The 14,433-nt window shown below is 45.2% G+C and overlaps 2 protein-coding genes across 22 annotated transcripts in view; both read left to right on the top strand.

Moving 5' to 3' along the window:
• ubr4 (ubiquitin protein ligase E3 component n-recognin 4) overlaps window positions 1–4,248 on the top strand; it is a 58,845-nt gene extending 54,597 nt beyond the window's left edge. For all 21 annotated transcript variants that reach the window (XM_072713443.1, XM_072713445.1, XM_072713444.1 and 18 more), the window contains 4 exons: window positions 63–287; window positions 1,340–1,430; window positions 2,331–2,493; window positions 3,015–4,248. In XM_072713443.1, the coding sequence (XP_072569544.1) occupies window positions 63–287; window positions 1,340–1,430; window positions 2,331–2,493; window positions 3,015–3,079 (544 nt within the window). In that variant the 3' untranslated portion in view covers window positions 3,080–4,248. The remainder of the gene's footprint in view (window positions 1–62; window positions 288–1,339; window positions 1,431–2,330; window positions 2,494–3,014) is intronic.
• Window positions 4,249–5,650: 1,402 nt separating this feature from the next.
• The window catches only part of iffo2a (intermediate filament family orphan 2a), a 42,648-nt gene continuing 33,865 nt past the window's right edge, over window positions 5,651–14,433 (top strand). Inside the window, exon 1 of the mRNA XM_023841486.2 lies at window positions 5,651–6,186. Within this exon, the coding sequence (XP_023697254.1) occupies window positions 5,651–6,186 (536 nt within the window). The remainder of the gene's footprint in view (window positions 6,187–14,433) is intronic.

Below are 14,433 nucleotides of genomic sequence, written 5' to 3'. Positions count from 1 at the left end.
TCTCTGTTGCATAAATGTGAGCCTGACTTGCGTCGACCCCCCCCCCCCCTGCCGCCATGCAGTACCAGGGCCACCTCACGGGAGGAGAAGAACCTGCAGAGCTTCCTGGAGCAGCCGAGTGAGAAGTGGTTGGAGAGCACGTACGAGGTGGACGGACCGCACTACTACACGGTGCTGGCCATGCACATCCTGCCCCCCGAGCGCTGGCGGACCACGCGCCTGGACTTCCTGCGCCGCCTGCTGTTCACCTCACATGCCCGCAAAGTCTCCCCAGGGGGCACCAACAAGTAAGAGCTCATAGGTTCCCATACGTACAAACTTTCCTTCAGAATTTGGGGCGGCACCGTGCGGCTCAGCAGGCCAAGCCTCTGTGGCTGTGATCGGAAGGTTGCCGGTTTGAGTCCCTTGAGCAAGGCCCTTAATCCCCAGCGCCATGGTGACGTTGCAGGTGGCTGCCCTTCGCTACCACCGACATGCGTGTCATGGAGAGTGGCTGAAAATTTCCCCACGGGGATCAATAAAGTGCCATTATTATTATTATTGTTGTTGTTGTTGTTGTTAACATTTTCTGTAGCTAGCCAGAGTCCTCTAAGGGGGTTAAGGACGCCTCCCCTTCAGTTACCGGGCCATGTCCTTAAACACCATGCAGCCTAATGCCTACCAAGCTGCTGTTTGCCATTTGGCTTTTCATAGTCAAGGTTACTGCGGAGCATAAAACACACCTGTGGTTTAACCGTGCAGAGAATGTCAGGTAGGAACAGATGGAAGGTAATGTGCCTCTGGCCAGAAGAGGTGAACCGAAGAAATGCTTTACAGCAGTGGCTGTTCCTTGACATTATAATTCAGTTTGGCATGTTCCTAATTACATTTGTCAAAGAGAAAGCTAGATGCAGGTAGTAACTGACTCATTAAAATGTAATTGCTGTTATTCAGACATGACCCCACAGGAATTCAAAATGAGCATTAAATGTTTTAAAGAATAAGGTTTTAACTGTGCAATGTGTCGCATACTGCATGTGGCAATAGAAGTCCATCCAGTCCTGGACAGTGATGTGCTGGACAGTGATGTGCTGGACAGTGATGTGCTGGACAGTGATGTGCTGGACAGTGATGTGCTGGACAGTGCTGGGCAGTGATGTGCTGGGCAGTGATGTGCTGGGCAGTGATGTGCTGGGCAGTGATGTGCTGGACAGTGATGTGCTGGACAGTGATGTGCTGGACAGTGATGTGCTGGACAGTGATGTGCTGAGCAGTGCTGGCAGTGATGTGCTGAGCAGTGCTGGCAGTGCTCCTAGGTGTAACCTGGTGGATTCTTTCTGTTTGCTGTTTGATTTTCCAGACTCTCGGACAAAACCGTGAAGGAGTATGCAGTATACCGCTCCCCGCTTCTCTTCTGGGGCCTGGTGGATCTCATCTATGACATGTTCAGGGTAACTCATATTTTGATTGCTAAATGACAAGCTGGAAACTGCCTGGTCACCTTTGTAAGAGGAAACTGAAGGACCCTGTAGTAAATGGATCCTGCTTTAAACCGTTAATGAACTAAACAGGATCTCGTGTGGTTCACTTACAGGGTTGACCACGATCAATAGTGAGTTTTGTTATGCAGAATTTTCAGTCCTGGGCACTCACACTGAATGTATGAGACGTGAGAATGGAGTGACAGATGCAGTTTGTGTAAGGCGTATAATATTGCAGTAGATTTGCTGTTGATCGGTTTTCTCTTCATTGCACCATCAATTACAAAAGATCTCTCTGAATGACAAGCTGAACCTTAGCCCAGCGGCAGCTTAATCTTTGCCAGAGCCTTTCCTCAGAAACATTCTCAGCCTGAAAACACACAGGCCGAAACAGTGTCCAAAAGGGCGAGGCAAAGAGAGTAGTCAGGAGCTAAGCAAGAGTTCAAACCTGAAGACAAACAAACCGAAGGCAAAGGTACCGATAGGGCGCAAAGCAGAAAGTCAGAAACCAGGAAACCAAAACAGTCATACACAGAAGTCAATCAGAAACAGCAAACCAACACAACGATAGCAAAAGACAAAGCTTGAGCAAGAGCTCGAGCTAGCTGTGACCAGCAGGCTTTATCCGGAACACAGGGCCAGGGTCAGAGGGCAGAAGGGGCGTGGCCGGAAACTGGGAGGCAGCGATTGGCGAGTGGAGCTTGGGGCAGAAGACTGAGGTGTCCTGTAGACATATCCAAACACTTACGGCACATAACACATTATAGCAGCCGTGTGGAGCAGTTTGACCGGGTAATCGTTTCACTGGTCCTTGCCGAGTCACGCTTAAGTAGTCTTTGACCCAACACTTGATTCTCTCGCCCTCTACAGAAAGTTCCCACCTGCAACACAGAGGGAGGCTGGTCATTCTCCCTGGCTGAGTACGTGCGGCACAACGACATGCCCATCTACGAGGCATCTGAGCGCGTCTTGCGGGCTTTCCAGGATGAGCTCATGCCCGCTGAATCCGTCTCGGAGTTCTTCGACGTCGTAGGTGAGTCCGCGGTGGCGCAGTCCCTCCCGTGGGGTGGGGTGGGGTGGGGGGGGCTGCTGAAGCATTTTCAGCATGCAAGGAACCGCCCTACTATGCTGAAACACCTGCCTTAGGTTTATAGGACTTAACTGCTTTGCAGTTTGTGTGTATTTGTATGTATTTTGGCAGCGAAAGCCATCTTTTGTGGTTGGCTCTGTCATTGTGTGTCTTAACCACTTAATGCTTTGCTCTCGGGGTGTTTTGATTCTAGCACCTTCCTTCTCTGAGGTGAAAGGCGAGAGTCTTACACAAGTTGGGGCATAGCTTGTTCGCCTATACAAAAATGACTGCCAAACCAAGATATTTAATAAATATAGTATTTCTGCACAATAGTTGTTCAGCCTCAGTAAGCTGTAGATTTATTAGTATGTTTATTACATTTTTAAGCATTTCCTTCCTGCTTAACCTGCCAGAATGACACCCAGTCTGTATCCTCTCCACATTCATACTGTGACCAGTCTCCTGGCTTTTTGTTTCCGCAGGACTTTTATCTGACATCCCAGACCCTGCGGGCTTTTTGCAGGATCTGTTGAACTCTGTGCCCTGATGGGCTTTAGCAACTGGACTTCAGATGGCTTCAATCCACACCCGGTGTCCCATATGGAGACGAAACGGTCCCTGTTTACGGGGACTCCGTGGAAAAGCTTCTTCAAAGGACATCTTCTCAACAGGAGGCGAAGAGCTTCCCAGCTTCTTCACACAGACACACAGAAATGAACACACACAGTAAAACACACAGACGCAGACGGCACATCTGGCCCCCGTTCCTGCTTTGAGCAGCTTTCAATACGCTATTCTTTAAACAACTCTGACCAGAAAAGTCTATGTGTAGCCTGGCAAGTTTATGCATCCTATTTACTAAAAGGGTTTCTGTAATATAAAATGCCCGTGTTATTACACACAACATGTTTGGGTGCAGAATCTCTGAGTAATTTTAAGTATTTTCAAGCTAAAATGAAGAAAATTACTTGTTTAATTTTGGTTGCGGTTTTTGTTAAAAAATTAATTTGCAAATTCACAGGAAGCTAGTGTGAGCTTCACAGGATTAACCAATCTTTCTTATGTAGGTAACTTATCTCCCCCTTACCCAGGATTTTGCAGTTATGTCACTGGACCTCTGATTTATGAGAGTTATTGACTTGTTGGCTTTTTAAGACCAAACAGATGTTAGGTCTCTTTTTATAATCAAATTAAACAGATAAAAATGTCCTCCCTGTTATGAAATCCTGATTCAAGACAGGATACCACTCCAGTACGTTTTCATTTTGCTGACAACTTTCCAGATGGAAAGTCTCATTATCCTCTTTAGGGAAAAATTGGGTACATTTGGGGTAATAGTCTTTGGGTTCAATTTAGTTCTGATTTCTTGTGGGTCCACAACTACACTGGCTTCGTGTTCAGGTTTTTTTTTTTTTTTCGTCATTCACAAGATAAAATAAGAATACCCTTCAGATATCATCTCTGTTACCCCCTCAGAGCTGTTTTTGTTTCTGGTAAGCACAGTGCCGCTGAGTGCAGACTCAGTGATCAAGAAACTCGTTAATATATCGACGCCTGCAGAGGGCGCCATTGTACTCAGAGCAGAATGCATGGTGTGGAGTTTGTTTCGATCCAGTTTAGTGTTTCTTTGCCTATTCCCGTTGCTACTATGTTCAACTGTCGCTGAATGTTTGCTTTTTGGTTTAGCAGAAGATTAATAAAGCTGTAATAATTCTACGTCTGATTTTTTTTTTCTTCAATCTGGCGACGTCTTTAATCTATTACGGTGGTTTGACAACGAATGAAATTAACTGTATGCCTCAAAATGACCACTTAAAAGTAGATTATTCCAAGTCTTAATGTACGTCTAGGCCTATTCGTTTAGTTTGTTTTGTGCCTGTATTTAAAATGATGATAATGTATTGTATGTCAGGGTCAGTATTCTTTCGTTTAGACCAACACCCCCTAATGCTCATAAACGCAGCTGTTTTTTTAAATTAAAAACATCTCCCGAGATCAGGTATTTCCACAAGGTTTTTTTTCTGTTTTATAGATGTTTTATATAACGTTAATTAAGATTGCGTTGATCTTCCAGAATATTAATTTAAAGATGTCATCCCTACTGGAAAGCGAGCCAGTTTTTTTCCATTTAGGTTGACTGGTTACTGATTTAGTAACCGATATGGGTTACCTGTAGCATACGAATATGATCTAGCCTACTAGTTAGGTAGACGACTTCGGTACCGACAAATCGATACGGAGGGCTAAGAACCAGGAATTTTTTGACTGACACGTCTGGATTACAGGAGTTCGCTGTCCCACTTTGTTACGTGGGAGCTTTCATCAGCGTTTCGCTCCGACTGGCGTCATCAGTGCAGTTAAGGACAAGCCAGTGCAGCGCTGACTGCGATACCTCCAGAGGTCCGCTTGCAATTGTTAATAGGTTACAAGCACATTAATATTAACGAAAGAAATGTTCGCGCACATAATTGCGCCCGATCGCATGTAAGCTAAAGCAAAAAGAAAGAAAAGGCAGGCGGGTATTTGGGATTGCAGTTGCTTCGGCAGAGGTTACGGACTCGGTAGCATGTAACACGACCCCAGCAGCAGCTCTGAGGGGCAGAGCCTGGATGCAGCGCAGGGAACTTCACAGTGGGGCAGAGAGCTGCGGAGCCCGGAGCGATCAATGGAGAGACCGAACAGCATCGGCAGCCGCCGGCGAAAAGAAGACCTAAGTCGCCGCTAATATATTCCCCATCAATACATTTAACTGGAAGGTATGGGAGCTACGGCTGCGCATCAGCTTTCAAGCCCTTTGTCGTCGGAGAATTAGGGCGATCCCCTTTTGCAGAAGCTTTTTTTTTTTTAACTAGATGATAAATGTTTCTTTTATTGAAAAAGAGAAGTGACAATAATGTTTCAGCGTTGGCGCCCGCATTGATACCATCAGTTCAAGGATTTGCATCCTAGAAAACTCCACGCAGGACTGACGCGTTTTGGCTTGGTGGGTGGGTAGCTGGGGGAGGGGATGGAGGTTGGATTGGGGGCATCGTGAATACAGAGAGCGCTCGCCCATTTAGCTACTTACTATGCTTTTTATTTACAGCGAAATCGGCCGATTAATTTCGTTTAAGGAAAAATGAACTCCTTACTTTTTTCTGAGTTGTCTGGTATCGTTGCGGTCCCGGCTGTGGGAGCCTCTATTCCTTCTGGGGCCACCGGCACTGGGACTGCGGTGACTGCTGCTCTGCGGAACGACTTGGGCTCCAACATCCATGTTTTGAAGACCTTGAACCTGCGGTTCCGCTGCTTCCTGGCCAAGGTGCATGAGCTGGAGCGCAGGAACAAATTGCTGGAGAATCAATTGCTGCAAGCCGCGGAGCAGAGCCGCTACCGATCGCTTTATACCCGCGACCAGGCGGTGCAGACGGACTGCTTTCATCCTGAACAGCCGGTACCGGGGCCTCACCTTCAATCACGGCTACCCGGCACCATCTGGAGTTTCACGCACGTTAGGAAATACGGGGAGAGATTCGAGACGCTCAAGGGTCCCGGCGTCTCCTGGACGCACCCGGACGGTGTCGGGGTTCAGATCGACACCATCACCCCTGAATTAAGGGCGCTGTACAACGTGCTGGCCAAAGTAAAACGGGAACGAGACGAGTACAGGAAGAAGTAAGTGCTCGTTTGTAATTTCTCTAGACATGACAGCTGGAGTGCGTTTTTATTAAAAAGCAGAACATCCATTGCGGCTGGAAGTCCCGTGTTATTTGGTCTGCGTTTTCCAATGTTACTGTATTTAAAATTATTTTCCCCACGCACATGAACCATGCTTGATTTTAATAAACCGATTACCGAAAACAGGTAAACCTTATATGCTGTGACATAAAAGGTGGTTACAGTTAAATGTTGTAATCTTTCATTGCTCTTGACTCACCCAAGATTGACAGAATCATTTTACTGTGGTATATTTAATTAGGCTACGTTATTTGAATCTACCAGTCTCTACAGAGTCATTGCTCACTTAATTAAATACAAAGACAGATACACATGTTTAAACAGTACAAATCCTGATAAACTGCATGATAAGCAATACAAATCCCAAAATTAAAAGTCTGGAGTGAGTGGTAGTGTCAGAATTCACTTTATTTGCCAGGAACAACTAGTCCAATTATTTTCAGGGCTATTCTACAGTGATTTAATAACAGGACACGCATTTAGGTAGTTCATGGATACAACGCAAAACGAATTGATTAACAAACCAAATATTTGCACATGGACGAATAACAAATATTAAAAACAGTTTAAACTCTAGTCCACTTGTTCCTCTCAGTATTGAGACAAACCCAGTAATAATGTAGCGCTAGGTATAGTCGTAATCAATACAATTAACAAATTCATTTTAAACTAATATAAAGTATAGTGACTTTTATATCAACGACTTGGTGATATTATAGGAGAGACACGGTTGGCAACCTATTTTCATGTAAAACCTATTTTAAAACACCACTGGAATGGGGCAGGACCTGTCAGCCTACTGATATGCAGTATAGGTTATGAAACCGGTGTCCTGAGTCGTAGAAGCCATGGTAGTTGGCTTGGTTCTAGTGGTTTAAGTTAGCAGTGGGACTAAATTAAGTTTGAGAAATGACCGCATGTGGGATGACCACGTGCCGCCAGACACTCCCTGGTTTAATCCACCTATACTTCATTGGTTTATCATCAGTTAAACCATATTTCCAATTCCTCCCTTTACTAATTCAGGAACATTTTACGTTTATTCTGCTGTTAACGAATTCCAGATTGGAGCCTATTCCATCACTTGATACTTAGGTAAATTACCTCATGCGTCAGTGCAGAGTGAGAATGCCGAACTGGTTCATCTGTCCCCATATTCCAACCTCCTGTCCTAGTCGGTGCCACCTATAGAGGCTGCCTAGGGTGTAGCACATACGTCTGGCATATGATACAGGGTAGAGTATGCAAACTCACACCCAACAGATGTGGGACCGACATCCCAGTCCTGGGGCCGTGAGGCAACACTGATACCGATTGAGCCGCCATACCAGCCGTGAAATTGATACAGACAACCTTTAGTTAATTAAATTCGGCAGTTTAGTAGTTAACTTACCTGAATACTTCCCATGCACAGGGATCAGAACCAAACTGTATATGTACTGGTCTTTCTGCTTTCACTACACGATGAGTGACAGCTCCTCTTTACGTGCCCCACCCTGCATTAAGGCATATCATACATATTTCTTGAAATATCACAATATATGTATATATATAATGTTTGACCACCATTCAGTAAAGCAACAAAAATGTTAACAAATGTCACTGGATGCATGGGATTAGGTGCTGAAAGGTTTGCAATTACTTTTTGGACTTTGAAGTACAACGATCCCCCGCTATATCGCGGAATTTCACCTATCGCATTTAAAGCGCGTGGGAGGGGTATTTTAAGTCTGAAACTATATAAAAAAATGTTTATTTATATGATCTTTCAATCACCTATCGTTGATTGTGGAACGTAACTTACGGGACAGGCGGGGGATCACTGTATATAGGGTTTTATACCTTTTAAGTTGTTTTTGTCATAGGTAATAAGTCGTTTGTATGCTGTGTTATGGCCAAGTAATGTCTTTGAGTTATAGTAAATACAGAAATGCTTCCCATAGGAACTCTTTGCAGTTCTTCATCACCTTTACTCATTTCAGCAGACCCCGTGAATGGTGTCCCTACTGTAATTTACGTTTTTTATGCTTTAAGGTAGTTCAGCTGCAAAATAAATTCCAGAATAGCCAGGAAATCAAACATTTCTTCTGCAACTCTCTTTTTCAGCTTTGCTGTAAACTACAGATGGATACATTTCGCCCTAAACCCGCAGTTTTCTCTGCTTTCAAATGTGTTGTTCTAAAGCTCTGAAACACACAATACAGGAAATAGCAGGACGTATCATGGGAGGAGATTTTAAGCTTGAAATCCATCCATATTATAAAAAACATTTGAGAAAACAGGACCGGGAATTTCCGCAGTCTAGCGAAGAATTAATTATCCAAATCTTATTCGGTTATGGGAAGTTGCTTGAAAACTATGCATAATTTTTATTTGTATCATTTACATCCAAACAGATCGGTCTTCCAGCAGAGCTCAGTCAGTTTTACAAAACAATAAATCCTTCAAGATGCATGCGTATCAGCTGCCTTATATTGCCAATACATCCGTTGTCAAGTAAGTTTGAGAGGGGAAAAATGCCGGTTTGGCTCTTTTCACAAAGTAGTGTCTGTATAGCACATAATTAAACCAGCGTGAGCAAAATCATTACAGCCTGGGAGGATTCCTGTTATTAGGCCAATATATGACACAGTGTTCTCTAAACCTTAAAGGCATCTTCCTATTTCTGACAGTCTGTCCGGCTACTGAATGCACAGTTGTTCATTTCCTACTGTGTGGGAAAGATGGTGGTGAATAAAATATCCTTTCCAGGCCAGACTGGTTTATTCTATGCTCATCAAACCGATGGCCTCTGTGCAAAACGGCACAAATGCCGCATTTCCTGCCGGTCTCACGCATCCTGCACATCACTGCTTGCCGGCTCTAGCTAAACGTCTCGGACAGTGTCCTTGCTTGCCGTTAGCTCGTGCGTGATGGTTTTCCTGAGGTCACTGTTTATCCTAGCGCTTCGAAACCCTCTGAGGGATATGCAAAGCAGGGCTTGCTGGAGATGGTGCCACTGGCGCACGTCTTCGTGTCTTTTCACGGTAGCCTGAGTATCGATCGTCCTTAGTGCAGTAAATGGACCTGAACTTGAATGCTTCAGGTCTGTCTTGGAAGACCTTGTATTCCAGTCTCAGTCTATATAATGTTTCATTGAGATATCCAGCCATGAGGTTGTGTTAGCTAAGCGTTTCAAGGTATAGTTATGCGTTACGCTAATGTGATGTTAGAAATGCCTGATATGTTTAAATAATTAACCTGGTGCAGAACTATAATTAACCTGCCAATGCACCAGGTTAATTATTTAAAGATATCAGACATTGCTACTTATCTGGTGAGATCCCTGCACTGTTGGGTCAGAACAAGCTTTCTATCTGGTGCATTGGGAATGGGACTGGATTGTTTGTCAGGTTAGTTAAGGACACTTTTCCGCTGCCCACAGAAAATCCCCAGAAGCAAAAACTTTGATGCCAGATCTCATAACCTTCATCGGGTCCTCATGCATGTCAGATTTTAGGCCAACTAGATGCATGTGCCCAGACAAGACGATTAAATTTTAGGATAACATTATGTTTTGCGTTTATACATTATGTTTCATTATAACTCAGCTTGGTGAATCAGACATCTGTGGTTGACTAATTCCTGTACAATTGTGAAAATTAAGACACTACAAAGAGCAGCTGGCAGCGGCTGACTGACACACTTAGTCACATACAAGCTTTGAACAGGGTTTTTGATTTTGCTGAATACATTTTGTTGCTTCTGCTAGCTGGGCTATGCACAGTATACTTATTAAAAAAAATGTTACTCATCTGTTTCATCCATTTGGCTGTTAGCTACACTTTGTGTTCCTGAGCTGCTTTTCAACCATAGAGCAAAGTGAGCCTGACATGGAACAGTTCTGCCCCCCAACAGTGGTGTCACAGTCACACCTCCCCGGGCAAAAGCAGAGATGGCGGTGAATGTTCTTCTCTGTGTGATCACAGAAAGTCACACCAAACTAGGGAGCGGGTGTCACATTTAGCCTGTTGGAGAGAGATGTCTGCAAGTGTGTAAAAGTCGGCTTCGTGTGTAAATATGTCTATAGGGAGACATCCTACCTGCTTCCCCTGAAATATATTTGACCAACCGCTTTGGTTCAGCTTGAATAGCCTGACTGGGGCCAAAACAAAAACAAGAAAAAAAAAAGGTTTGTACACCACTAGGCTTTGGCTTCCATGAATTGTCTCTCTTGTGTCTTGGACTTACCTCATTTCCTCAAGTCTCCAGTTTCCATTCTGCCTGCTAAGACAGACATTTTTCCAGATTTGTGAAATGTAAGGAAGGACACCCTTTTACTCATTTCCCCCCAGTATACTAGTCCCCTCTTATATTTCATGCTCCCATGTCATCATAAGCTGTGTGATATTGTGCAGGAAATGACCAGAGTCCTATGGCCAGCCAGTATGTGTCCGGAAGGAGCTCAGTCAGCATCAGTCAGCTGGGACACCACAGCTGTTTAAAATCTTACCATTTATGGCAGAAGTCCTGACCATAGTCAGCAGGATGGAATTGGTCATATTTGGGTCAGGAAGTGAAGCCTGGGATGAGGGCTTGGAATGTAGGACTTGACTGATAGCGAGACTCTATGTAAACCAGTTATTTGCATTTCTAAGCCACAGCTTTCCAGTGAAATAAAAACCTGGAACTTCACATCTGATCTTTCATAACTGAGATGGTTGCTCAGACTTGTAAGAGATGGGGCCGCTGATATGGAACTTTTGTGAGATTTCAGTTGCCCTCCTTTTTGCCACAACACACCGACTGTGCTTCTTCGAACAGTTTTCTCTACTAACAGGTGACAGAAAGTCCTCAACATAAGCCACTGTACTCAGAGGTGGAAATTTCAGATCCATAAAGGACGAATCCAGACCGTGATTTAGCTTCAACCAACCAGTGGAGTACTCTGTAACTGTGACTCTCTATGCGCAACTGGTTGGTTGAAGCTAAATCATGGTCTGGATTTGTACTTTCTGGACCTGAAATTTCCACCTCTGACTGTACTGAAGGAAAACGCCGTGGAACTTTTCGTGACCAGATGGGTGAAGTTAAAGCTCCAAGCCCCAAAGCCCGCAGTACATAATGGTTTTATCTGAGCTCTGTCTTTCACCTACAGAGGCCACAGGGAAACGTGTCCGGGAAGCTCTGCTGGGACCCTACATAGAAAGGTTAGCAAAAACGATGAGGACAGGCTCTGGAGATACGGCACAGTCTGTTTTGGCTGCAGCACATCAGCTGGTCCTTTTCTGCATGGAGGAAGTGCCGATATTTTACAGTATATTGGTTATCGATCAGATTTTCCAATGCAGAAATATGGACACACAAGCAAAATAAAATGTGTTCATTAATTGTGACTGCAGTACAAAAATATTTCCATCTGCTCAGTTTTTGCTCCGCTAATTATATCCTTTTCCCCCGCATTTCAGCGGTCACCCAATCAGCAAGCTAATATAGTATCCTAATATAGTATCCTCCCCAGTGGTTAGTGTTTGTACAAAAAGTACCTAGTTCGGAGTAGGTACTAAAAAGGGTTCCAGAACTATTTTGAAGGAAATACAATTGGGCCGAGTTCTTGTGGTGTGAATACGATAGAAGTTCCCGGTTCTCACGTTAATGAAAAAAGTTCCTCTGGCGTGAATGCACCTTATGTGGCGCTAACCCCTCCCCACACCCCAGTGTCTCGTCATGAACTTCTGTCGGGCCTCGTGTGCAGACAGCTCAGGGCGCAGTGCAGTGGCGATCAACACGCACAGCAGATACAGATTAACAGCAAGGGCTGCTTTGATGCAAATGTGTGTCATGTTGTGCTGTGTTGGAAAAGAAAATGTCATGCTTTAGAATATAAATTGCTGCTGTGCTCCACATATATACTAGACAAACATTATTCGTCTTACCCAGGAGAAATATTATTATTCAAATGATACTCTACAAACCAGGTAATAATACTTTTCATTATGTGAGCACTGTCTGTGGTCACATAAATACAACTCTTGGTTCAGATGTTAATCTTAACATAACTGTAGTTTGCTGTTGCCTAAATATTTTGAATATTAGGGCTCACAAACAGACGAAACACAGTGTCTAATGTGCCGCGAGCCTGGAAGCTTTGTGTCTGGCGTTTTCGCCGGTTGTTTGGCAGCGGGGAACACGACGGGAAAACATGTTAGCGGGAGGGATGGAGGCCTGAGGAAGGGGTTGGCTGTATAGAGGGATGGCTGTATAGAGGGATGGCTGTATAGAGGGATGGCTGTATAGAGGGATGGCTGCATAGAGGGATGGCTGTATAGAGGGATGGCTGTATAGAGGGATGGCTGCATAGAGGGATGGCTGCATAGAGGGATGGCTGCATAGAGGGATGGCTGCATAGAGGGATGGCTGTATAGAGGGATGGCTGCATAGAGGGATGGCTGCATAGAGGGATGGCTGCATAGAGGGATGGCTGTATAGAGGGATGGCTGTATAGAGGGATGGCTGCATAGAGGGATGGCTGCATAGAGGGATGGCTGTATAGAGGGATGGCTGTATAGAGGGATGGCTGTATAGAGGGTTGGCTGTATAGAGGGATGGCTGCATAGAGGGATGGCTGCATAGAGGGATGGCTGCATAGAGGGATGGCTGTATAGAGGGTTGGCTGTATAGAGGGATGGCTGTATAGAGGGTTGGCTGTATAGAGGGATGGCTGTATAGAGGGATGGCTGCATAGAGGGATGGCTGCATAGAGGTATGGCTGTATAGAGGGATGGCTGTATAGAGGGATGGCTGTATAGAGGGATGGCTGCATAGAGGTATGGCTGTATAGAGGGATGGCTGCATAGAGGGATGGCTGTATAGAGGGATGGCTGTATAGAGGGATGGCTGCATAGAGGGATGGCTGCATAGAGGTATGGCTGTATAGAGGGATGGCTGTATAGAGGGATGGCTGTATAGAGGGATGGCTGCATAGAGGGATGGCTGCATAGAGGGATGGCTGTATAGAGGGATGGCTGTATAGAGGGATGGCTGCATAGAGGGATGGCTGTATAGAGGGATGGCTGCATAGAGGGATGGCTGTATAGAGGGATGGCTGCATAGAGGGATGGCTGTATAGAGGGATGGCTGCATAGAGGGATGGCTGCATAGAGGGATGGCTGTATAGAGGGATGGCTGTATAGAGGGATGGCTGCATAGAGGGATGGCTGTATAGAGGGATGGCTGTATAGAGGGATGGCTGTATAGAGGGATGAATGTATAGAAGGATGGCTGTATAGAGGGATGGCTGTATAGAGGGATGGCTGCATAGAGGGATGGCTGTATAGAGGGATGGCTGTATAGAGGGATGGCTGTATAGAGGGATGGCTGCATAGAGGGATGGCTGTATAGAGGGATGGCTGTATAGAGGTATGGCTGCATAGAGGGTTGGCTGCATAGAGGGATGGCTGCATAGAGGGATGGCTGCATAGAGGGATGGCTGCATAGAGGGATGGCTGTATAGAGGGATGGCTGTATAGAGGTATGGCTGCATAGAGGGTTGGCTGCATAGAGGGATGGCTGCATAGAGGGATGGCTGCATAGAGGGATGGCTGTATAGAGGGATGGCTGTATAGAGGGATGAATGCATAGAGGGATGGCTGCATAGAGGGATGGCTGCATAGAGGGATGGCTGCATAGAGGGATGGCTGTATAGAGGGTTGGCTGTATAGAGGGATGGCTGTATAGAGGGATGGCTGCATAGAGGGATGGCTGCATAGAGGGATGGCTGTATAGAGGGATGGCTGTATAGAGGGATGGCTGTATAGAGGGATGGCTGCATAGAGGGATGGCTGTATAGAGGGTTGGCTGTATAGAGGGATGGCTGTATAGAGGGATGGCTGTATAGAGGGATGGCTGTATAGAGGCTGCTGCTCTTTAAGTGATGCCTGTAAAACTGGGCCTGAAATGAGAAGGATAAAGCAGCAGGTTGCTGGTTCAGATCCCAGGAGAGTCCAGCTGTAATGCTGTGGATCAAGGCACACAATCTGATTTGCTCCAGTAAAATATCCCATTCTATAAATGGGAAATAAATTGTTATTTGAGATAAAAGTATCAGGTAAGCAACTAATGTAAATGCAATAATTTGAACATCTTGCTGGTAAATTATCTGGTCACCCCTTACTAGGAAGAGTGAGTTAAATGCCTTCGTGGTAC

Source organism: Paramormyrops kingsleyae, chromosome 6, assembly GCF_048594095.1.
Source record: "Paramormyrops kingsleyae isolate MSU_618 chromosome 6, PKINGS_0.4, whole genome shotgun sequence".
Classification (NCBI taxonomy): Eukaryota; Metazoa; Chordata; class Actinopteri; order Osteoglossiformes; family Mormyridae; genus Paramormyrops; species Paramormyrops kingsleyae.
The sequence above is the reverse complement of the archived record's forward strand: the minus strand, read 5'-3'. Positions and strand labels throughout refer to the sequence as shown.